The sequence below is a fragment of the Zalophus californianus genome, chromosome 13 (genome assembly GCF_009762305.2).
Source record: "Zalophus californianus isolate mZalCal1 chromosome 13, mZalCal1.pri.v2, whole genome shotgun sequence".
NCBI classification, from domain to species: Eukaryota; Metazoa; Chordata; class Mammalia; order Carnivora; family Otariidae; genus Zalophus; species Zalophus californianus.
The window spans coordinates 23892229-23918419 of record NC_045607.1 but is presented as its reverse complement, the minus strand read 5'-3'; the positions used below and the strand labels follow the sequence as shown (position 1 = coordinate 23918419).

The window sequence follows — 26191 nt, the reverse complement described above, 5'->3', positions numbered from 1 at the left end:
GAAATGGCTGCCACCTCCACTGGCCGACTTTTCCCAGTGCGGTGGCCTGTCATCCTGAAAGCATGGCCTGTTTTGTTGGCAGAGTGAATGGTTAGCGGGAGGGATGAAAGAAAATTCAGAAATGTGAGTGAAACAACACAAGTATGAGGGAGGTGGGCAGGAGAAACCATGAGCCGTGTCAATGGGGATGGCTTACAGATGGAAACGAATGGTTTTTCTAAGGTATTTCTTTTAAAATTCAGAATGCAGGTTATCTATCAACATCCAGGTCAAGAGAAGCCCGCTCCACGGCCATACCATCATTTCTCAAAGGGCACCTTGCTGAGCAAGTCAGTCTGAGGAAAGTCAGGTGACAAGGGGTCCTTGGCCAGGCACCGTTCAGCGCTGTGTGCGCACTGCTAACGGGTGCTGTGAATGCCTTAGGCAGAGTTTGCCAAGAGTGCTGGGCCAAGGAACTCTCTTTTCTTGGGGTAGGTATCTCAGTCTTCTCTAACCTTGGAGAGCCTGATAAAACAGAGTGTTGGGCCCTACCCGCAGACACTGATCCAGCAGGGTTGGGGTGGGGCAAAGAATGGGCATCAGCGAGCTCGAAGGGGAGGCCAATGCCCCCCAGAGAGGACCCTGCTGTGGCCTCCCACAGAATCCCCTTTGCAAACTGTTGGGCAAGGTTGCACCTCAGAAGGAAACTAAAGTGGTAAAACAGGCACTAAAAAGTCTAAAATTCTGTAAAAATAAGGTCAATAAAAATAGCATTTCTAGAAACCTCTTCTGTTTTCTTCTGTCTGGAAAAAAAACTGCCTTTGCAATACAGAAACATTTAGAGTTATTACTCTGCTGGGCTGACTAGCTTTAAAAAGTTACCCGAGTATCAAGTGTTGTTGGTACAGCTGCACTGTGGTCCTTCTCCAAGGTCCCCCAACAAAAGTGGCAAGAATCATCAAGAACCTAATGGCTCTCCTTTGCCTTGCTCCACATGGATTTATTTTCATCACTCCATTCTCTCCATACTTTCTCAAGCAGCAAGGCTAGCAACCTCACCAAGAAATAACTTTATGCAAAGTGAATTCACCAACAGAAAGAGCCTCACACACAAACACCAATTAAGACTGATCTAAAATTCAAATCTGCAAAGGAACATTTGCCTTTACAAAGCTGGCATCAAAACACTCTCAAGCCTGATGAAAAACCCAGCAAGCCAGGTGCCAGTTTACTTGGAAAGGATTGTGGTGGGTTAGGGCAGAGGTGAGGAAACAGCCCTAGGGGGCTAGATCCCACCCACTTATTTTCGTAAATAAGTTTTATTGGAATGCAGCCTCGCCCATTCACTCTTGGGTTCTCTCTGGCTGCTTCAGAGTTACAACCGCAGAGCTGAGTAGTTGTGACAGAGACCACAAAGCTGAAAAGACTCGTTACCTGGCTCGTAACAGAGAAAGTTTACTGACCCCTGGGTTTAGAAAAAAGATCTACTGTCACCCAAAAAAAAACAACCCCCCACCCCAACCCTGAAAAAAACGTCCTTTCAAAAAACCCACAACAAAAATCCCCAAGCTTGAGGCACATTTTTAGTAACTGAATTCTTGGGACAGGAAAATGTTACTTAGAAATTTTAAGTAACATTTCTAACACAAAACCAAACCAAAAATATCTGAGGTTAGAATGCCTAAAAAAACCCCAAAAAACAAAACCCAATTCATTTTTATTTCAAAAAGCATAACTGTGGTAAATCCAGACTCATCACTGGCTTCCTTTGCTTGGCAAATTATTAATCTCTGCCATGACACGGCAACTCTTAACAGCTGTTTCTGATGCAGACTTTTGATTCCCAAGTAGGTAGAATTCGAGTTTTTCCAAAGGGAGAACTTTCGAAAAAGTACAGCTCTGTGAGCTCAAGCACTTACCTTACATTTGGAGAGTGAGGGTGCCACCGAGGCTGGCTGGGGTGGATATTGGGATGGTACTGAGGCTAGAAATGAAATACCAAACTTGATTATTCGATGACCTTTTGATTTCAATGGCCTTCATTTACTTTCCCTTTTACTGGCATCTAGCTGAGGGGCCCAGGGCTGTGAATGGAAAGGCTCTAATGAAACCCTGGCTGGGAGGTGGCTTTCCAGGATGATCACGTTTCCCCCACGACAAAGGGTGGGGGGATGGGGAAGGCATCTGCCCAGAAAGGGTCCCCTAGAGCCCCCAGGACAGGCAATATTCATCTCCCTCAAGGGAACAGACGGAAGACACCCAAGATAGGGGGTGAATGGTAAGTTCAGAAACGATTTTCGTCATCGCTGAGAATGACAACAACCATGCCTAAGAGTGGCTTCTGCAAATGCAAGAGAACTGGACAGGGACACCAAGGCAACAGGACTGTGGGCGGTCTCTTTCTCCCTTGTTTAAGCAGCAAGAATATTTTTCTAAAATATGATCCAAAACCCAGTACCAAACCTCACGCCCCACCCGGTTGCTATCAAAAATAAAACCCCAAATCACCCAGAGCACTTATTATCCTGATAGGAAGGGAGGGAGGAAGGGAGGGAGGGAGGGAGGGAGGGAGGGAGGGAGGGAGGGAGGGAGGGAGGGAGGAAGGAAGGAAGGAAGGAAGGAAGGAAGGAAGGAAGGAAGGAAGGAAGGAAGGAATTTATCCGCTGAAAGATGGGAAAACAGATCCAGACTGGTGACTCACCAAAGGACCAGAGGTGAAGACAAGGCAGGCCTGGCTGGGTAGTAGGGCCGTCTGTCCACCTCTGGCCTACAGAAGGCGGTGGCCCCAGACATGGCCAGAAGCCAAGGGGGCTTCTCAAGGCTAAATTTTCTGTGCAGCACATTAGACCCTCCTGACTTTTAAGTCACTATCATCTTGCCACCATTATTCTTTTAATTATTTCTTCCCCTTCTCCTTTCCCTGCTGTTTTGGTTGATAAGCACAAACCTGTTCTGTATTATGGAAAATTCTCAGTAATTCTGTTCATTCTGTTTTCAGGAACCGAAGATGCCCTCCCTCCCTGCCTATTCTGTCTTCTAGTGGCCTCTCTCCTTCAAAGATACCTGTCAGCAAGCAAAGTGTACAGCCCCTAAAAAGACATGCTAAAGGAAAAGGATCCAGAGAAAAGATCTCAGGAGCCTAATCTGAGAACGGACCTCTCTCAAGGAGACAGAGACCTAGAGTTTAGACGGTTTGCGCAAAGCTGAATGCTTCAAGTGTTTTGGTCACACAGCCAGGCCCCAAATGAGGCTCCACCGGTTGGATCTCCAACAGAAGGGAATAATCTAGAAGAGAAATGGACCTCCTATTCTATTCCCTGTCTTCAAACACAATCAAATCAGATTCATTAGTGCAAGGTGGGTACCTCATCCATAAAGACCTGGAAGGATGTTCCCAAACCTTCCTTTGACTCCTTTGGTAATTTATTCACACTCTAAAGCTGTCAAGGAGCATTTTTTAGTGTTGACCCAAATGGCTCTCACCAGGGCAGTTTTGTCCCCCTGGGGACAACTGGAAATATGTATGTGCACTTTTGCTTGTCACGATGACAAAAGGATTACCTTTATTAACTACCGGGGAGAAAGAGGGAAGCTAAACATCCTATAACTCTCGGGACAGTCCCACAATGAAGAACTGTCCCTCCCCAAACGCCAACAGTGTCCTTATCAAAACCACAGCAATCCATCCTTCTTTGCAGCTGGCTGAGCTCGCAGAAAGATGGACGCTGCAAGGCCATCCTCCTGAAAACCATTCTCAGCACTCAGACGCTTACCGATCAGCCCACTTCTCAGAACATTCTCTTCCTGGTCAATTCACTCCCAAACCTTGATAGAGCAACACAGAACCTCTAAGGCTTGGCAAGGGGTAGAAGACCAAGGGTTGCCAAAGATGTTATGAGAAGAACAACATCTAGGTAAACAGTTTTTGTGCCTGGAGTTCAATGGACAACTGTTTCCATGTTTACTCTGGGCAGGGAAGGCTTTGCTTCATTTTCATTTTTTTCATGCCTTCAAGCAGGGACCACCCCTCCACAGCTCTTCCCTTCCCCCACAGCCAGCCTCTCACACCTGAAAATCCCTCCAAACCAAAAAGCCAACCTGTGACCGAGAAGATTCAAAAACCTAAAGAAAGCAATGAGATTGGGAAACCAGGCTGTTCCCCTACCAGGTTCAAAGCACTTTTATGCTTTGTGCATGTTATGCACATGTTATTCCCCCCAAACTCAGAAGTCATGTCCAAGTTCTGCACGTTGTGAAGATGATTTCACGTACAGAAGATGGTATCACAAAATTCTTCTGAAACATACTTTGGAGACCTCGTCAAGATCATGTACACTGGGATCCCACCCCCATCTAAGGAATTAATATCTACAGTAACAAAAGATCAAGAAGGACACTAAAATAATGCTCCCAGGAGAACCCCTTATGGAGTAGCTTCTTACTTGTGACATTCAAAACCAGACTGGTGAGAGGAGAGTAGTGTTCTTGGATAGAACCCACCCAGCACAAGAAAAATGGCCCCAAGCGAGGAGGTCATCAGACATGGATGCTGCCTCTAAGCACGAACCTAGTGAGGGACACATTGTCAGTGCAGGGGGCTCCCTCCCCCCGGCTGCTCATCAGAACCACCATAGGTGCTCAGAAGGTGTCTGATACCCAGACCCATCCTCAGAGCTTCTGATTCAATCAGTCCGGGGTGAGGTCTGAGCACTGGTTATGTTTTTAAAGCCTGGCAGATGTGCAGCTGCAAGACTGAGGACCACTAGTGTCGGCGATCATCAATCAGGAGGATCGGAGAAGGCTCTGTGGAGGAGGTGCCTTCTGAGGAGGCTCTGGAGGATATTTTAATGCACAGACAGGTAAGGGAATTTCAGGCAGAGAAACACGGACAAAGGAACAGCAGGAAGAAATTATGGGGCCATGATTATGGGAGCTGAACACATGATGCGTGATAAGGAGCTGGGAGGAGGGGGGAAAAAATGTAGAAAAGCATGTTGGAGCCAGGTTGTAGAAGGCCGTGAATGGCCAGCAAGAGCCAACCCCAGGTATGGGTGGGTGGGCAGGCAGGGGGTGGGGGCCCTGCTTGGCCACCCAGTAGAAGAGCAGAACACCAGCCAAGGAAACCTCTCTGTGCTCCTTCTACAGGCTCAACAGGCCTGGTACAATGCTCTATAAAGAAGGTTCTAGAAACCAATGCTCCACTGATGTTAACAGATACACTCTCCAAAAAAACAGGCAGGCAGGGAGGTGAGGCTAGTTTTTGTTGTTGTTGTAGTTGTTGTTTTTAAATGGAGGAGGACTGTTCAATCGTCAAATGATTTGGGGAAACAATGGCTTAAAAAAAAAAGTATCTTTTTTTGCAGGATTTCTCAGTACTTTTGACACCCGAATGGGCACTGTAAGATCCAAGAAGGGGAATGAAGGGTTCACCATCTCCCAAACATGTGACCTAAGACATCTTTTCCTGGAGGCACATCTCAAGGGACTCACGTTCTCAAGGCCGAGACCACACTGACAAAACACGGCCTCACCTGAGTGCCCCTAAGAGGTTGTATTTGACCACCTAGAAACTTAAACATATGTTCCTGCTGTTTGCCAGCTAACAATGTTAAGAAAAAACAGGCCCAGCTGAAATGACCAGAAGGGACCAGGGGTCATAGAACAAGGCTCTCCTCTTACCGTTTTCTCAAAAAACAAAAACAACCCCCCACCCACCCACCCACAAAAAATGTTTTGTTATTGTTTCTTCAAAATTTGGCTATAAGCATAATGAATGCTTGAATGCAGAAAATTTTGAAACTTTGAAGTGTTAATGAAAATCTTCAAAAGCAGTATCTCACCTGGTAATTATGGACTTCGGGATTTGTTTTAGAGCTAAAGAAAAGAAGGGAAAAAACTGTAATGTAACAGGTTGTAAAGAGGCATTATTAGTGATTTATTTAACCATCATCAGCAAATCCTACCAATACTGTTAGGAACTTTCACGAACGCCATTTTCTTTTTGGTTATTAGCTGTTTAAATGAACATATAAACAAGGTGACCAAACAGCAACTTTTAGTCATCACTTTCGAGCTCCCAGATAGAAACACGAAGGCAGTATTCCAGAATCCTGCCCGTGATGTCATGAGCTCCCCTCCCAGGTCTGCACTGGCATTGCGGGGTGGCCCCACGGCAGCTCCAGCCACCCAGAGCTTTCTCCAGCTGCAGGGAGAGCTCAGCCTCTCCCGAGCATCTAACTCGGTGGGTCCCGCTGCTATCAACAGGGCTGTGATCTGGCCACGGCTCTGGAACGCTCATTCCATATAAGGCTCTGTACTGGGAACCTCCTGTTACTCTTTAACCCACACAACAAGGCTATGACGTCAATAACTGGTACCACCTCATTTTACAGATAAAGGCAAGGTTACCTAACAGAGAAGTGAGGAAATCTGTTCAGGGCCAGCCAGCTAGACCGTAGCAGGGCCAGCACTGGAACGGACATCTGCTCGATCCCAAGCCCATGTACTTTCCACAAAGTCAAGTGGGCCCCCTGAGGCTCCTCATGCCTGATTCTAGTTTGACAGACTCTTAAGTATAACTATTCTGGTAAAAAAAAAAAAAAAAAAGATATATATGTATTTATATATATATTTATATATACAGGCAGAGAAGGCCAGTTTCATGCATAAAACGCAACCAATGTGTTTCATACGCAAGGTTGGCAGGAAAAGCACAAATACAGTGCAATCGCTGGGCTACGTTGCTAGGGTGGTGTGTTTGAAATCAAGGTTTATTGCTTCTCTGACAAGGAGAGAAACATTTCATTGTTATGAGTCTAGCTTGGGGTCTAAATGGCGCTCTGTGTTCCAGTTTTCAGAGAGGGCCAGTGCACAGAGCCAGGCTCTGGGCCAGATTCACCTCCAGCTGGATTTTGCACTGCAAGGTGCTATTTTTCTGGTATCACCTCTGCAGCCCAGAGCACAATTTCATCCCTGGCTCCCACAGCAATCCTACTCACTCCGGATCCCACAGGCTGTGAAGAGCAATTGAACAGCTGCGAACAGTGGTTATTAGTTCATTTGTTCCTAAAGGGTATATTTACTGTGGTTCCCCCCCACCAGTGGACCCTTTTTTTTAGTTTGTTTTGGTTCCCAATATATATAATTTCCACTAGATGCTAAAAGAAAAATATAATTTTATTAGGGAAAAACAAACAAAACAATCACTTCCTTAGAAAGCAAAGGAAAGACATGTCTTAACTCACAAGCCCCTTGAGAATTCGAAGCAAGACACGCTGACAGGTGCAGAAAGGTGCGACTACTTTGGGCAGGCTACCTGCCATGGGGATCCTAGAGACGGGCATGCCTGTGGGCCTGCAAGGAAGCCATGAAGTAACCCTGCAACCACCTCCCTCCCTCAGGGGCAGGGTGTGATGCACGGCAGTTCAACAGGACTCTGGAGCCCCTTCTTTAGGTGCCAAGATGTGAACCCAGACACAAGAGTCAGCTGCTGGCCCCCCAGCAGAAAAGTACTGTGGGCGGAGCTTGGAATCAGAGACAGAAGGCCAAGTTCCCAGCTGTGTGACACAGGGGCTGGTCATGTTCTCTAGCACCTTGGGGCCCTGCCAGGTGTCTTGGGGCTGCACGGTGGTGAGGGGGCAGAAGAACAGGCAGGCGCCGGCCTCCTCCTCCCTGCCTGGCTTCACCCAGAGCAGCTCTACTTTTGTCTGTGCTCGAAGCTGGGCTTCCAGGTCAGGATTCTTCCAGGAGGCGAATATCAGAGGCTAAGAAGTGCAGACCAACGTTGATCTAGCACAACCTCCTTGTGTTCCGTGGAGGCCCAGAAGGAAGGCCTAAGGCTCCAGAGCTGGATGAAAGCAAGGCTAGGGGGCAAGGAGGGAGGCCTCCTGGTCCCTTGGCCTGCATCCTCATCACCCACCACGGCATGGTCTACCCACTCCACCCCCATGCCAGGCCCTGCCACCTCTCTGGAATACCTGCCACAGTCAAGCTGTGCTCACCTCTGAGATCTCCCCAGCAGCCTGAGACCTGTGCCTGGCAAGATCAAGGAGCCAACTAAAATGGGCTATCAGTGGCTGGAGCTTGGGCACCAGGGCCAAAACAATACAGCCTGTGATTCTCTAGCATGACGGCTGTCCATCTCAGTCAGAGCTCACATGTGCAAAGAGTTGTTTCCGAGAGAGAAAAAGAGGTCTATGAGAGGTGGGATGGTGCTTCTCACCTGGGCCACACGCTAGAATCACCTAGGTGCTTTAAAAAAACCAGATACCTGGGTCCACCTTCTCTGAGCTGGATGCAATTAACCTGGGGCGTGGCCTGGCTGAGGCGGGGCTCTCAAGGCTCACCAGGAGATTCCAGGTACAGGAAAGATCAAGAACACCCGGGCTGGGGAAGGGGCAGGCAAATCACACCCTGTGGGCCGAACCTGGCCCACCTGCAATTACGAGGAAAGTTTTATTGGAACATAGCTGTGTTCTTTCATTGACACACCATCTCAGCTGCTTTTGTGTGCCGGAGACAGAGCTGAGCCGCCACGAAAGAGAGAACACAGCCTCTCAGGTCCAAAGTATTTACGATCTGGCACTTTACAGGAAAAGTTTGCTCACACCTGGGCTGGAGTTTTCGCCTTGTGACATGTTCTTCTGTCTGCATGACGTTCAGTAAAGGCTAAAACAACGCCTTGTTTTAGCAAGGGCGTCTATGCTGTACGACTGTAGAGCCTGCATGTCACCGAGGAGATTCAGCATTTGCTCTCACAGAGCTTTTGCTCCGGAGCTCGGCCTCACTTCCCCATCGCTGCTGGCAATGCCACCAGCACAGTGCAGCATATACCTTCCCCTCACCTTTATCTAAAGCCCACCGTCGTCACAAACAAAGCAAAAAGCTATGCCAACAAAGCAGCTGCATTTTAAAAAAGAAAAAAAAAACTGTCCTGGAACATTCTATTGTGTCCTTATGGTACAGGCGGGCAGCAGAATAAGGGGAGGGATATCATCAGGTGACTCACTCTGTGGTTTAACTGTAGTAAGGAAAAAGTCAACATTGCAAATAAAGACAACAATTAGAGAGAAGAGCTGTACCCCAGAGGCTGGGGGCACTTACCAGAACTGAGCCGCTATCACCGGATTGCTTGCTTTAAAGGAAAAACAGAAAGGTGTGTCATCTTAGAGAGCTGTGTCACTGTTTACCACACGATGACAATGACCAGAGTGGAGAGTTCTGTGATCTCAGAGGGGTCCCGACCCCAGGAGGCAGAATCTTCACCTCAGCTACTTCTCCTTTCTGGAGGAAAAGTCTCCTTTCCCCTGGGCCAACCCCTCCAAGTCACCCAGCGAATGCTGAACATGCTCCCAGGGCCAGGTGCTCTCAGATGCAGAGATCAGAGACAATTCTTGCTGTCAAGGAGCTCGCAGTCTTGACACAGAGACAGAGAGGTGTGTCAAATCAAAGATAGCATACAGGGATGAGAAAGGCTGAACTACGAGCCGGACTGCACTGGGGAGCTCGGGACAGACATTGCTGGCTAGTGCAGGGGTGTGTTTCTGCAGAGGGGACCATGGAGAGAGCTAGAGCTCCTTTAGACTCCACTCTGGTTTGTAAAGGGTGCAGCATGGAAAAATCATTAAAAGCTTCACAGAGATGCCAGAACTCTGGCTGAAAAAATGTCAGTAAAACAAAAGAGGGCAGAGGATAGAGACTGGGAAGGAAAGTAGAGAATCAGAGAAGCCATGGTCTGGAAGAGCCCCAAAGCCACCCGTGGGGGCAAGGGGCAAGTCAAATGCCACTTCCTCCCTCTGCAGTGGCTACGCCAAGGGTCTTTCCCTTTGTGCCTGTGCACGCCTCCAGGGCCTGGGAGCTCAGCAAGGTCTTGAGATGGCTCTATCTTTGGACAACACCATGAGGAAGTTCTTCCTTATTTGGAGTGTTTCTGGACAACGCTGACCCAATGGACCACAGCAGGCATAAGGCCTGACAGGGAGGCAACACAGCCCTCCCTCTCTCCCCCACCACATCACTTGTCACCGCCAGTTCCTGCAATCAATCACCTTCATCCCCTGTCACCCTTCTCTGGGCAAGCCCCCCAGGCCTCTCACCCTCTGGTCTTTTTCCTGGGCTCTGGCCATTTTTTTCTCCATTAGGGCAGCTAAGAATGACTTTAGAGAGCTTCTGGCTGCCATGGTATGCACCATTGGTTCAAAAAGGCAGGAAACAGTGGGAAACACAAGGTTAAAGATTCTAGAAGGGGGGCAAGTATAGGTGTGGGTCCCATAAAGGCCCGCTAAGCCCTGAGTTATATAAGGAAAATCTATGGAATGGCCACTAGGAGTAAGTGATATGTAGGAGAGGGCCTGGGGGGTTGGGAGTACAGAGGCCGTGCCAAGAACGAGCCCACAATTCAATGCTAAACTAGGTGTCCTGAAGGGAGGAACAATCAAGCATGGACAGAGGAGAGCTGAGAGGTGGGATGTGGAGGCTGGGTTTAAATGAGCCTCTTGCTCATTCACTGACTGGTCCTGTATTGGGAACCCCGGCCTCAGACAGGTGTGAGACCACATTAGTAACTGACAGACAAGGCTCAGGGGACTCTGGAAAGGTGGGGGAAGGGCAGGCTAAATTCAGGGGCAGCATGTGTTCGGATGGACTGCGGGACCTAAGTCCAGGATTTAAAGGTTCTGGATCTGCTCTTAGGTGGTTAGCATGAGACTAAAGTCCCCATTTGAAATTGTAAGACGGAGAAAAAAGACTGTTTTTCCCTCCAAGACACAGCACCCTCTTCCATAGGCAAGAAACGTGGTAATCTACGATACTCCTAAGGTCCCAGGTCCAGGAGAAGCAAAGAGGCACAAGAAGAGAAGTACGAAAAAGAGGGAGAAGAAAATGAACACATCCAATGAGAAAAACTAAAGACAGTGGACAGCAAATGTGGCCTGATTCCCCTCCAGAGAATCCCTCCCGTTGGGATTCTTCGGAATGACAGAGCAGAATGGCAGAAAGTTCCTTTAAGAACTGCTTTACCAAGCTCCTCAGGGCTTAACCCACTAAACTGTAATGTAAAATTCCAGGCAGAATGAACAACACCCCACCTTTGAATGTCGAATGTCTCCGGGATGGATAGCGTTTACTAGGCTTCCGCTCGAAGGTGCTGGTTCTTCGTAACCTGGTGCCATGTGTGGCTTGATACTCTGTCCGCCCGCTGGAAAGTAAATATTTCATTGCATGTCACCGATATCAGAATATCAGTACATGAGGCGTATTTGGAAGCGCGCTTCTATTTTCAAGAGCTCCAATGTAAATTTCAACTTATCGTGAACTCGTTTGGTGAAGACACACTCCAAAATTTGGCCTTGAATTGGGAAATCAAAGCTTTGCCAAATCTAAGCCGTATTATAGGGGCAGATATTTCCACCAAAAGACAAAGCCTGCAATTTAGGTACTAGCCACTTGGCTCCACAAACCAAGCAGGTCCAAGTACTCGGAACATCTGACCGAGAGAACAACGATTCACAAATAAAATAACCTTTCATAATACACATTACATAGACATTTACCTCTTCTAAAATGCTGTTATCAATGACCACTTAAGTAAACCTTGGCCTTCCTTACTATGCCAAGGGAAACCTGACTTCTTTCACCAAGGCTTTCTGGGTTTCAACCACCGTGTGGCCTTGTGCCATTTCCAGGACGTGCACTGTTTTTATCTGAGCTGCTGTATTCCAGCCACGCTTGGTTGATGACTTCTCACACAGAAGGGGGCACTTGCCACCCGCTCTAAGGGCCTCCAAGGGGCAACCTTGTCTCCAACATCCCCTTCCTTCTGCTTCTCCTCAAGGAGCAGAAGGGAGCCTGGGCTGGCCAAATCCTGGGGAGTTTCCTCCCAGGATGGAAAAGCCTGCCTTGGCAACCATCCCAACAGCCACTTCCTCGTACAGTAGATAAATCTGAAATGAACACATTTTTTGGTATATTCAACAGAGTTCAAGGACATGCATGTGTGGGTAGAGGTTATGAAACCAGGTGAAGTTTTATTAAACTTTTATTAAACCAGGTGAAGGCTTATAATAGCAATTCTCAGATCTGTAAACAAGCCTCAGAAACCAACCCTGGGAGGGCATTTAAAATGCACGTTCCCAGGCCTTACTCATGAACGCACATATGCATGCACCCCATCGATTCTGATTACAAGGGTCTTGGATGAGGTCATAATTCCTCATTTTTAAAATAAGCCCCCAGAGAATTTTTATGTATTTTGAAAGACATGGTCTTACAATCTAAGTAAAACACGTGAAAATTAAATTCTTCATGTTTTCGGGGTCTTTTCAGATTCATATATTTACTGAGCCCACCCTGGGTCACCTGCACACACAAGGACATCTGCTCTCATTCTTAACCATCACCAAATTTCTGGACGTTGGCGCATGAAAGGCAATAGAGTAGTGGTTAAAATATAAGACCCAGATTGTCTGGGGTTGAATCTCAGCTCTACCACTTAACTGGCTATGACTCTGGGCAGATTATGCAACCCCTCAGCCTTACTTTCCTTATCTGTAAAATGGGGATAATAAGAGGACCATGTGTGAGGACTGCACATTGGTTCAGGAAAGCTCTAGCACAGTTTGTGTTCTATGTCTGTCTACCTCATGTGCACTGAGCACTTAGTGTGGTTGGTGAGACAGAGGAACTACATTTTAAAGACTGTACTTATTTATTTATTTGAGACAGAGAGAGAGTACAAGCGGGGGGGGCTGGGGGGCGCAGCAGAGGGAGAAGAAGTAGACTCCCCGCCAAGCAGGGAACCTGAGATAGGGCTGGATCCAGGACCCTGAGGATCATGACCTGAGCCAAGGCAGACACTTAACCGACTGAGCCACCCAGGCTTAAGTTAAATATTTATTTAATATTAATCTCGGGGTGCTGGGGTTAGCTTGGTCAGTTGAGCATCTGACTTTTTTTTTTAAGGATTTTATTTATTTAGATGAGAGAGAGAGAGCACATGAGAGGAGGGAGGGTCAGAGGAGAAGCAAACTCCCTGCTGAGCAGGGAGCCCAATGTGGGACTTGATCCTGGAACTCCAGGATCATGACCTGAGCCGAAGGCAGTCGCTTAACCAAATGAGCCACCCAGGCGCCCGAGCATCTGACTCTTGATTTCGGCTCAGGTCATCATCTCATGGGTCGTGAGATGGGAGCCCTGAGTCAGGCTCTGCACTCAGCGGGGAGTCTGCTTGGGGGTTCTCTCCCTCTGCCCCACCCCAAATCGCATACACAATGCTCTCTCTCTCAAATAAGTAACTTTTTAAAAAATTCATTTAAAATTAACTCTTCTTAACGGCCCATGTGGCTAGTGTCTACTGCTTTAGATGGCACAGTTCCAGCTGCATGTCGGCGATTACAATTTTATTAGCCCCTTTTTATCCACGAGGACATGGAGGCTAAAAGAGCTCCAGGGACTCAACCGAGGTCAGATCTCATGAAAGAAGCAGGGACGGGATGTCCGACTCAAGCCTCCGGACATAGATCCATTTGTTGCTCTGTTCACGGGAAACAACCCTGCTGCCCTCCTTTGAAACGGGGTGGCCACATCATGAAAACCAGTGCCCACCTGAATCTGAAGCGAGACCCCCAGCCGGATAAAGTCTGATCTGTTCGATTTGCTATTTCCTGGCGTCCTCAGTCGGAAGAAGGCGTGATGCTCCACCGCGCACTTCCAGAGATGCTTGCAGGTTCTGGCGCTGTCCAGCCGGAATACGAACGTGTGCTCCTGTTCCCGTCCCTGACAGGCGAAGCAGCACACGGTGCTCGGCTCAGGGGTGCCCGTGACCTCGAAGAAGCATGACTTGCAGAGAGGAGGGAAAACCAGCTTACCTGATCATCATCCTCTACCACCACCAGTGTCAATTTGCTCTTTTAAAATCCATTTTGGTAATTTTAGGCCTGGTCAGAGAGAAAACATCTTAAAAGTACAATCAGCAGGAAGGCTAGTACACAAACAACAGTTCCTTTTCTACTTTTTTTTTAAGTTTAAAATTTGCTAAAGAAATCATTCATTCATTCAAGTTTGATTTATGCAGAAGTCTCATGGGCCATTGCCAAACACCCGTGCAAATGCAAGAGTACGGTGTGTGTGTGTGTGTTTTTTTTTAAAGCAAATCTGGGTGTTGCCAATATCCCTCAAAAATCATCCATCACTATAATTCCACCACAAAATAGGAAAAGACATTTTTAATATTAGACAAAACTAAATTACCAAAAGAATAAGCCTATTTTGTTAGCTCCTTCAAAGATTAATATGCCTGTCGGGGTCAGTCCAAGAGAATATTCACAGCCATCTCTTCCCTACAAATAAACGAAGTGACAATCGGTAGAAGGTTCTAACAGGTCGTCACAGAGCAGAATGCAAAACAGTTTCCTCGCCACGTTACTTTGTTCGCACACTGTTTACACATGGCCCAGTCGCAGTATGCCCCAAGAGACCCCGTGACTTAACCACACACAGTTCTTACCTGACAACGTGCATGTCTACCCCATACATTTCCAGCCACTTCGCTTTATTCAGATAGGACAGTTCCCGCCTGGGCAGGGCTCTTTCCCCTTAGAAAAACCAATGGAAACACATGTAAACTGCAGCTCGTATACCCACAGGATTCTGAAGGGCACAGCCACATTAAGGGATGCTCTGCAGCGATTAAGAGAATGAGGGACACCGATTAGAATGAACAGGAAAAGACTCCCATGGACAGACTGTTCCCTGACTAGAAAGATGACAGACAGCAGTGCTTATAATGTGAGCAGGGAAGGCAACAATTTTTGGTGCGTGAACGCGGTCAAATCCACAGCAGGTAAAAAGGCGGGAAAGCCGCACCACTGGTTGCTAACGAGGACAGGCTGCAGAGTGGACGGCGGGCGGGTAGGCGCAGGCGGGGTGTGGCACCGCGACACCACGGCCACACCTTCCTCCCCTGTTTCCACGTGGTACGAGAGTGGGCTAGCGTCACTTTCCAGTTTCAAAAAAAGTCATGAGGCCCCTTCAAGGGGTGGAGGGACAGGAGGAAACCAGGCTCTGTTTCTGAGTCCAAGACGGACTTGGAGCAGGCAGAGTTCAGGAACGTGGGCTGGAAGGCAGAAAGGCATTGAACTGTCCGCCTACGGAGGACCCCGGGAGGACGGGAGAGCCACGACATGAACAAGGCTGGGTCTAGCCGTGGTGACCACATGTCCTGAAATAGAACACGGTACAACACGCAGTCTCAAATACGAGTGTCCTGTAAGGGGCAACAGGGCCTCCCTCTAAAGGGTTTACTCTAGAAGATTCGGGGTCACGGACAGAGAACCGGATGTGGAGGAACACACCGAGGCAGAGCCTCCTTGCTCTCTCTAGGAAGGCCAGGTGAGCAGCGGTGTCCCTGGCAGGAACGAGCCAATCGGACCAGGCTCGGTAATTCAGAGAGCAACGGGAGTGTGGGTGCGGTCCTGCCTGTGTATCCCAGTATCTCCAGGAAAGACAGGGGTCGTGGGGGCTTTGGAAACGCGGGACTGAGAGGCAGTGGCAAGAAGTGAAGAGTTGGAGCTGCAGTTTTATGGTCTTCAACCAGAGCAACTCCACTGGCCCATCAGAGTCTGACACATGCTTACGGATCACGAAGAAACACATCAGAATGCGAGATGGTAGCATCATGGTACCTGCACTCTTTCCATCTCTGGAAGATATCAAATTCCATCGCTTCTGTCTGATTTGGATGAACCGAAACTCAGGACACAAGCTCTGGGCGTGTGTTCTGGAAGCTCGCACTCCCCAGCTCCGCTGCGAGGTTCATAAAAGGGAAGAAAACAGGAGACGGTGAATGCTTTCAGTGATTGCTACAACCAGGTCCAGAGGCAGTTTGCATAATTATAAAGCAGAGGTACCCCCACGTGGAGGAGCCCCTCCTTTCAGGAGGGCTGAACTCCCACCTGGAGCCCCCACATACACCCAGAATCTGAGAATCATCCTCGTGCCCTCCCCATTGGGCAAAACACCATTATCTCAGTTATGACTGCCTTTCTCTTGACTGTTTCCCCTACCCGAGGAGGCCCAGATTATATTTCCCCATGAAGTGGTAGAGCCGAGATCTGCAATAAAAGGCAACTGCAGGGAATGAGGCCCTGCTCCGAAACATCCATTTAAGCAAGCTCTCCCTAAGGCCGAGGCTGCGGTGCTGGAGAGAACCAATCAAGAATTCAGTACATGTACAATCTGGGGGAAAATATGCCGGGAGGGAGAGGGAAGGAGTGAGGCAGGAGGGAGCAGGGGGGGAAGGAGGGAGGGAGGGGGTGACAAGGCTGCAGGAGCAACTGCAGCAAGTCAGCCAGAATCAGGAGGAAGACGCTAGCGCAGAAGAGGACCAACCACGTGAGCAGTCTCAGCAAAAAAGCCCGGACGCCCTGCATGCACTTGCTCTCACCAAGCCCCCACAGAATGAAGGGCCTGAGGACACAGGGGGGGGCCTCAGGCCTCCAAGACACAAATGAGAAATTCACTCTCCCCCACTCCGGACCCCACCCCTACAGCTCAGGGAGCAGCCCCCCCAGGACGTAAAGGAATCTCCAGAGGTTTCTCTAATGCCCTGCTACTACCCAAAGCATCAGCATCACCGGATTTTGCTTACGGTGCCCGATCTCAGGCTCCACCCCAGGCCTAATGAAGGCAAACATGCCTTTTCAATTAAGAGCCCAGGTGACTGGCGCACAGGTTAATTCAGAAAGCACGGGATCTGCGCCACTGGCTTTTTGAACTTGCATTGTGCATCAGGATCACCCAGAGGGCTCGCTAAAACACACAGGTGTTGAACCCCATCCCCAAGATTCTGATGCTATAGATCTGGAATAAGGCCTGAGGATGTGCATTTCTTAAGTTCCCAGGTGATGCCGATGCAGCTGATCAGGCACACACCTTGCGAACCACGGCTCAACACAACAAATCCCACCAATGATGATTCAGCATATGTCTGAACCCTCCAGTCGTAGCAACTCACTAAGTACCCAGCAGCCTTTCCAATCCCAGAGTCCACCTTTCCGGAGGGACCCCGAAGGGCTTGCAGAAGTGGATGAACTTTTCTGTCCGTACAGATGCAGCAGTACTACCAAGCTCAGTGGGGCCGCGGGAAGGCTGTATGAGATGCTGCCTGACAGAGGGAAGGGACCTGGTGAACACTTCCTCACCTGACCGAAGCCTTTCATGTGCAACTCTGACATGGAGGGCACCTGGAAATCAGCAGGGTGGTCTGAGGCAGGGTGTGCAGCTACTTGGTACTCGGGCAAAGTCACAATGAAGATTCTGCTCTGGGAATAATCACCCGCGAAAATGAGGGCTGGGTCCAAGGCCACCACTGACCTCTGACCAAGCGCTCACCCTGAAACTGGGGGGCTAGCAAGGCTGGAGGGGTAGTCTGGGACGAGAACTCCTTCCTATGAACCACCCCCTGTACGCACAGGCCAAAGTGGGGCAACGGAGCCCTGGGTTTAGTCCTGTCTCGGCGACACTACTATCATCATCAAGCGCAGGAGGAAGAAACCGGACGATGATAAGGTTTTCCTGAGACCGGGCCTGGGGGCCAGTGTCCCTCCTCACTGTTACTGGACTAGAACAGCCTGAGCAAAGCCTGGAACAAGTATGCGGACACAGCACGCCTGCCTTCTGAGAATCTGCCGGCAAATGACCACTCCGTTGTCTGTGAACTCTGCAGCCAAGGGTCCTGGATGTGGAGGGTATGGAGGGAGGCGGAAACAGCTCAGACACAGGAGGGCCAGGACCTGCCCTCTACCATCCACGGTCCATGCCACCTGGGCAAAGCCACTAACCGCTCTCCATCTCTTGATGTCCCCGCCAGTAAAAATGGGGACTACTGTAAGGATGAAAGAAGGTCATGGGACACACAGCAGGCGATGGTCCCATTTCTCCCCCCCGCTCTTTCTTTCTGCCTGGATTAACTTTCTTTCTTTCTTTTTTTTTTTTTTAAGATTTTATTTATTTATTTGACAGAGAGAGACACAGCGAGAACAGGAACACGAGCAGGGGGAGGGGCAGTGGGAGAAGCAGGCTTCCCGCTGAGCAGGGAGCCTGATGCGGGGCTCGATCCAGGACCCTGGGATCATGACCTGAGCCGAAGGCAGACGCTTAACCGACTGAGCCACCCAGCGTCCCACTAACTTTCAAATCTATCAACTTAGTCCCCCAAAGAGCACAGCCTTCATTCTAGGCCACTGCATCACAACTCTGGAGGGACCATGCATTCAAGGACAACCACAGCAAGACATGTCTTTGAGGCTCAAGCAAGGGAGGAAACACACCATCCACTTTACTCAAAGCCAGACACGCTCCAGCGATCCTGATGGCCGGATGCAGGCTGGCTCTGCTGGGGCTGACCTGGAAGGCAGGCTGTGGCACTTCCCAATGGGATGTGGGGAAAAGAGACCACGGAGGGACAATGTAACAAGACCTTCCCGACTCGTGTGTCTAAGCCTTCAGCCTTTCTCATTTGTACTGAACACACTGACTGCATCTTAAATTACACTAGGTTGTGGTTCCAACTCAAATGGGTCATCTCCCCGAGAAAGGCTCGCAGACAGCTGACCTCATTCACGTGTGCCTCGGCTCTGGGGCACGGCAAGTGGTCCTACCAGAGCTGGACTCTGTGAGTGTGATGATGCCTCATCCCACGGCAGGAAGTGGGGGCGGGGAGGGGAAGATGAGAATGCACGTGCCTCAAGCTCTCATGGTTCGGGACCAGTGGACTGATGGCCCCAGGTCTGACAGGGATGTGACTTCATCCTGTTAATGACACTTTGACATCTATTGCTGGGCCACCAACTCTGATGGTAGAACCTCCTGGAGACTCAAACTCTAGAGTGGATGCTACTTGGCCAGATGGTAGAAATCGGAACCTGGCCAAAATGGAGAGCAGATTTCCATGTCCCCCAAGCCATTCTAGATCTTTATAGCACTCACCATAAGGACTGTTGTGTCAGGAAAATGTGGGTGTGAAGCACTGAGCATTGTATTTGGGACAGACATTTACAGAGGACAATATTGTCACCTCTACCACCTGTGTTTTCAGACCTCATGGGCAGGCTCCCCTTCAACCACAGTCTTTAAAGGGCCCCTCCAACTTCATTTGATTCTCTTATACTTACTGAGCACCTACTATATGCGAGCCCCCATTAGAGAACAAGAATTAAAAAGTGACTAAGGAATAGAAATGTCAGGTAAGGGGTAGTATCCTGCAGTCATTAAAAACCATCTTTATGACAAAGTATGTGCACTAAAAATACCAAGTAGAAAAATCATACAAAAAAATTGTACAAAACTGATCAGAATTACATTTTAAAAACTGCATCCAATTCACAGAAACTCTCGGTTATCTGTGGATGGCAGGACGATAGGTCCTTCCTTCCTTCTACTTGTCTATTGTACAGCTGTCCTGATAGTCGATAATAAATGTGTACTGATTTTATAATTCGAAGACTCAGATCAATGTTCAAAAATTGGCAAATACAAAAGCTGGAAGCCAAATCTTATGATGGTATTCAAAATTAATTAGTAATTATGAATGAATACATCATAATTCATTATCCCACAGAAGCCGATAAACGCACTGGTAAACGAATCCACAACACAGGTCTATCTGATGTACTGATAAAATTCCTTATGTGCAGTTACATGTTAGCATCCTCTTAATGAATGGTGGAGACTTTAGCAAGTGTTTCTTGTGCATTTTAAACTAAAATCCACCAGTGTCTAATATGGAGAGTCAATGTTGACAACCATGCAGGCAAACCTACCATCTAACTCCCACCTCTAAGCAGATGACTCCCTGTGGATGCTTCTGGCCTGACCTCTCTTGATGGAGCCAATGTGCACACTCAAGAAGCTACTCGGGGGTCCCACTGGCACCTCTAAGCCAAGAGGCCCTCCCCAGAGGATCTCCTCCACTGGAGCCAACTCTTCTAAGCATTCACTGCTCCCATCACCCACCACTGGGAGCCATCTGTGACTCCTCCCTGACTCCCCTCTCAACACTGATCTAATGACCAGGTCTTTCTCTTGTACCACCAGTGTTGTTGTTTTTTTTTTTTTTTGGTGTGTGTGTGTGAGCACGTACTCTGTGCCCTAGTCAGTTTCCTTTTATTACAGCAACACCTTTTATCTGCACCCCCAGCCCTGGTCTTACTCCAGTCCCTCCCCCATCAGAGCCAGTGTGACCTTTCTAAATGCACACCTGACCAGGCCTGCCTCCCTCTTAAGAGCCTTCAGGGGTCTACTGCTAACAGCATGAAGGTCATGGTCTCTAAACAGGGTTCAAGGCTGTCTACTTCTCCAGGTTCTTGAACTTCCACCCTCTGACACCACTCGACTGCTGGTGCCTTTCTGCACTTTTCTACTTTGTGTCTTGATTCCTTTGCTCATCTTCATCTACTCATTCCCCTGAAGGGCCTTCACCTTCCAAGCCTCCTGCAGGTCCTTCCTTACGCTACACCCTGTGTGTGGTTTTGCCATGTCCTCACGGCACCACAAGCTACTTGGAGATGGAGGCCCTACTATATTCATTTATACCCCCAAAGTAGAGAACTGAGCCTGGTACACGGAATAATCAATTGTTGAAATGAGAGCATAATATTAAAATGCTAATTACCACCAAAGAAGAATGTACCTTGTAGACAGAGAGCAGCTAATTCCACAGCCGTTTCATAGGGGCATTTCAATCTTGAAAAAAAAAAAAAGAGAGAAGGAGGAAATTAATTCTATATATGAACTTTAATACTCATAAACCATACAAAGTATCATTGAAGTCATTTTTCAAAAGGTAGTGATATTTAGATAATGATTTTTCCCAGCAGCTTCTCTTTTTGCTATCTACGTTAAAGAATGCAAACAAGCTGACTCCCACTACCTATTTCCCAAAGTCGGTCTCACCGTCTAGCAAAACACCCCAACCTCGGTACAATTTCTACCACCCTGTGGGCAATTTTACTGAATTTGGCAAGAATGGGGGGAGTTTGGGAAACAGAATGAAAAGCCTTCCCTTTGCCTTGTGATTTTGAAACTTACTTGATATGGTACATGCGCCTTTTCAAGCTGCCTTACATCTTTCTTGAAACCAGGTCATAATGTTAAAAATAAACAGACAGATACAATATCTAACACCGCCAGGACAGCTGGATACACTCAAGCGTTCTAATAAGGAGAAGGGCGGCAGAGCCAGAGAGGCATATTACTATACCTCCCATCACTGATCTCATTCACACTTCAAATTACAAATTGAGTTAGAAAAATAATAATGACATACATTGGTATAGCACTTCATGTTTTCAAAGCCTTTCACACATACGGCCGAATGTGGTCATGCACGGAGTTTATAAACCCCGAAGACGGGTGCTGCCAGGGCTCCCCCATCCCCCACTTTAGAGATGAGGAACTGAGTGTTCAAGTGTCCTGATCAAGGTCATCCAGCTGGTAGGAGGCAGTGCTGGGACCAGAACACCATTCTGCTTTGAAGTACAATAAATCAGGCTGAAGTGCACGGAAACTGCAAAGTACTGTACAAATGCAAGATGTCGCCATTAATATTTTTCCAAACTGAAGACAATTACTAGAGTTAGAGGCCTTTTGTATGAGGAGCACAGTATGCAGAGAGAGAGAGAGAGAGAGAGAGAGAGATAAAAATACACACACTCATAATACGCACACCAAAGATTCGTATTGCATGGCTGAATAAGGCAAATGTATACACTGTACAATCTACTTGTTCTATGATATATATTGCGCTAAGGTTTTTATAGCATACGTTCGATGCAGAGTCTGCAAATTCGGAAATCGCTTTTCAAATTTCCTTCCGATTATATTCAAAATCAAGATGTGCTCTTTTCAGCATCAGGGATCACTTTTTAGATTCAGTATGGTCTTCATTTTCCATGGAATAGAAAACGGTCAATATGTATGTGGAAAAGTGACACAACTGTAAAGGCTAGGACCATTGAAATTTCCCATCTTTAAAATAAATACTGCAGGCGAGACCAACCACATCAGTGCCAATGCTCCTTGTGCTCACCAATCATTGTCACCAGAGGCCTGGTATTGAAAAACTATTTTAAGAGGGGAAAAGGAAATGAGATGAGATGGCTAAACCTCCTACCAGAATCAGAAACATAACCTGTTCATTGCTTAAATGCAGATGGTGATGAATGAGACTTTGGAATATCCAAATGCTTGTAAGTGTATACATACTAATTATCTTGCTTGCAATACGACAAAAGCCATCATGAATGGGCGGTGATGTGATCAGGGAAGGCATTGTTCCCAAATGCACATCACTTAAGATATTAAATGCTCTTGGAAATGCTTCAAGCCTATAGTAATCATTTAAAATAAGATGAGGATGACAGTGATACAAGTATTAGACTCACTTTACAATGCCTGGTGTACTTTTTTTGAATTTTGAAAAGGGAACAAGGGTAGAAGAGTTAAAACAGCAACAACAACGTGATTTAGAAATATACTATGATCTATCCTGGGTTAAGGGTGAGAACAAAAACATACTTACTTTCCTGAAAGAAGTCATGCCTGAGTTGTAAAACAAACAGGTACCTGATAAACATACAAAAGTCAACAGAGGGTCCTCTTTCCCAGCTGCTTCCAACCCCACTGCCCATCACAAGCCCCGCCCCGCCCATAGCCAGAATTCAGCATTGTATAAAGGAGTCCAAATCAAATGAGAACTTTGGTGGAAGCATCTCCTCCTGAGTCTCCAGGAAGGCATCCAGAACCTAGCTAGGCAGGTGAGCGCATGTACAGAATTCGCAAGATACTTGGAAGATGGAACATGGAACACGGCACAGCCCATGATGGCCTCGGCAGCACCATAGGTGCTGAGAAGAGCGCTCACACACAGGCATGCGACATGTCCAATCAGACAGGGCAGAGCCGCCGGACTTGGCCCTCAGCCAGTCCCGCCAGCAGATTCCAGGAACCGTGCAGCTGCTTCTATCAGAAAGTTTACAGCTGACTGTAGTTAGCAACTGCTTGAGGCTTTTTTCCTGATGCAGGTTAACTGCAGACTGTCTTTTTAAAAACCAAATGCAATGCATTGTACACACAACACACACACACAGACACACACACACACACACACACACACACTGTCTTTTTAAAAACCAAATGCATGTACACACACACACACACACCCAAATGCATATACACACACACACACACACACACACACACACACACACACACACACACACCACACACCACCACACACACACACACACACACACACACACCCCAAAAATCCCGGAACTGGGCTGCAGGGGGTTATGGGGTAACGAGAAATGGGGAGAGGAAAGTAGCAAGTAACACAAGTGGAGTTCACCTAAGTAAAAAAAAATTAAGTGTCTTGGCTTAACTGTTTTTTTTGTTTTTTGTTTTTTGTTTTAACCAGGAGACTGTGGGCATCAGAACCACTTATAGTGCTTTGTAAAAGCCAAAGCTACCCACGCTCCGCCCCATACCTACAGAATCAGCCTTCTATGCAAGAGTGGTCCCCAGGAATCTGATTTGCTCAAAAGCTTCCTAGGTGTTTCTGATTCACACAACCCTAGTTAAGAATCACTGGCTTTGATGATGGCTACAAGCAGCATGTTTCATAAAGGACTCTGAAGAGAAACTCTAGAAGAATTTGCTTGAACTTTGAAAACAAAGCAGACTGTCACTCTCTGTTGGAATGGATCTAGGAGAATGTGGGTGACCCAAAAATCAAAGGATGGGGGAGCTGAAGGTTCTAGTACATTCCAGAATGTTCCTGCTTCCGACAGCTGCTTAGCCACCACAGAGCTGAGTACTCACGTCAAAGAGAAAACAGGGCTGACATGGCCAGAACTTCCAATTTCTACAGGAAAACCTAGCTACGGAAGGCCAGTAGGCCTCTCCAGGGTGGAGAATGATGACAAGCAGCCTTTAAATTGTTCCTTGGGTGGTCATCTCCAGGCTAATGGCCACCACCATGAGCTGACATGTCACCACTACTGTGCATCACAAAAATGACAAGGAGGTTCTGGGGACATCTAAAGCAGTAGAAGGCTGGGTAGAGAATCTCACTGTCAGAAGGGTAGCTGGAGGGAAATTCCATACTTAAAATGTTTTTAAAGTCTTTTTGCTTCAACACTGTTTCTGAAGTCTAAGAGACAGGCATAAGGCAGGCAGACCTCAAAAGAAATCCAGTGGGGCTGAAAGATAACATGAAGGGATTCCAACAACTTTGATATTGTAGCAACAAGGGAACACTGCAGCCCCTTAAAAAGAAAATAAGATGGCTATCTGGGACTAAGAAATGCTCTTCCGATGCCTGCCTTCCCTTTTTGTACCTAGACAAAAATAAAGTGACAGTATAAAGAACAACTCACCAATTTACCCACAGCCCAACAAAACAGAAATATAACAAGAAAATAAATCTTTTAATTCCGACTCACTGAGAAAAAGGACAAATTAAGCAAAAGGTAGATTTTCAACAGAATACAGAGACAAGCACAGCAAAGTACTAATAACTCTTGCTCAAAATATAAAGTCAGCAGATAGAAGAGGAGGTAGACCTACAGCTCAGGGGACCCATGAGTTTTATAAGGTAAGTGCTATGAGAAAGAGGGGAATCCTGTTCTGCATTTTGTCCTACCTTGTAAACTCTTCACGAAGGTTGTTCGGCTCTGAAGAATAATATTTAACTCGAAAGTGCAAAGCATAAGCAGGTCCAACTAAACATATGGAGATGGAAGGTTGAAGATGTTTTCCCCCAATTTTGAAGATCAGAGAATGGACAAAAGGAAAAACACGTTAACTCTAGTCATACATTCACCGTTACATCGGGGAGGTCACAATGGGGCATAGAAAGCTAGTGAGTTCTTTTCAATCTTTGAATCTGGAAAACTAAAATGTGCTTTCGTGTTGACAGAGACGGTGTAGCTAGTAACTCATTCTGGAATAAAACCCTAACCATCTAGATGAATTACTAAGAGCTGACATTTTACTTTCATCCAATTGCCAAGATATTCCAAACAGATACTAACTTTTTACAAAATATGAAGTGGGCTAAAGGAAAGTGACGCATAAACAGCAAGTGTTCTGTAACCTAAAAATACAGTAAGGACACTGTAAAGTATTCCATGTTTTAAAAGGACCCACGCATACACAACACTGAAGAAATGGGCTTACCACACCTATAAAATCAGAGAGCTTGACTGGACTGTCAGAACTCCAGCTTTTCCATCCTCTGAGTCTACTTTAATAACTCATTAGCAAATGAATGTAATAGGCGTAAAGTCATGCTTCTGAACAGCATATTAATCAGTTCTCATTGGCAAAGGTACCAGATTTCAAATGAGAGCATAGTTTTTTTAATATCTACCAAAAACTCTTATCCAAATTTTAAAGTCTAACATTTGGCCAGCCTTAAGAAATGAAAAATCATCCACTTAAAATGAGATCTATTTTAAATACGCTCCCAAGTCCTGATGAAAACATAATACCTCAAAAACTGTCAAAGGAGTTTTACTCTTTGATAAAGAAATAAGTGAGTAGGCTAAATTCTGCTTACTTACTTTTCATCTGCTTTTTTATGGGTTTGGAATGATCCAGCCAGTGCTGAAAGAAAGAAAAAGTTTCTTTAGGAATAGTTCACCAGCTAGACAATATAGCCCACATTTACCCTCCTCTATAAACTTTAGTCATTCTACCCATAAAACCAGGGATCGGGCCAGATCAGGGTTCTCAGGCTGGGGATCAGCAAACTGTGTGGGACGGTATATATATATATAAACAAACACCCATGCTTAGGTACAATAAGTACATTTTTTCTTGGGAGAGTTAACTTTTCAAAAAATTGCCTAAAAGAACTTAAAACCTTTTAACTAATTGATCTGTGGAGGCCCTTCTGGTCAGCGGAGTGATGGCAGCTTTTTCCTCCTAAATTTCTCAATTTACACTCAATCTTCTCCCAAGTCACCATCAGCCTAGGAAAGACTACCAGCCACACTGCCGGGAATCTCTGATCATGCATGCGTCTGGAAGCTCTGTCGCTCTAAATGCTAAAATTATAAAACCCAAATTCATGACCCCTTTATTCTTTTGCCAGGAAAAGAACCCCCAAGGAAGCTGGGAAGACAGGCAGGGATTGGCTGGAGATAATTTTGCT

At 47.0% G+C, this 26191-nt stretch overlaps 1 protein-coding gene across 1 annotated transcript in view; it reads right to left on the bottom strand.

Annotated features, from left to right (window-relative positions):
* The window catches only part of EPB41L4B (erythrocyte membrane protein band 4.1 like 4B), a 124164-nt gene that overhangs the window by 54299 nt on the left and 43674 nt on the right, over window positions 1–26191 (bottom strand). Inside the window, 17 exon segments of the mRNA XM_035723673.1 lie at window positions 1899–1963; window positions 5820–5853; window positions 9082–9112; window positions 11064–11173; window positions 13579–13598; window positions 13600–13749; window positions 13842–13885; window positions 13888–13910; window positions 14224–14313; window positions 14480–14544; window positions 14546–14567; window positions 15657–15742; window positions 15744–15772; window positions 20663–20715; window positions 22549–22596; window positions 24677–24755; window positions 25599–25641. Coding sequence (XP_035579566.1) covers window positions 1899–1963; window positions 5820–5853; window positions 9082–9112; window positions 11064–11173; window positions 13579–13598; window positions 13600–13749; window positions 13842–13885; window positions 13888–13910; window positions 14224–14313; window positions 14480–14544; window positions 14546–14567; window positions 15657–15742; window positions 15744–15772; window positions 20663–20715; window positions 22549–22596; window positions 24677–24755; window positions 25599–25641 — 992 coding nt within the window.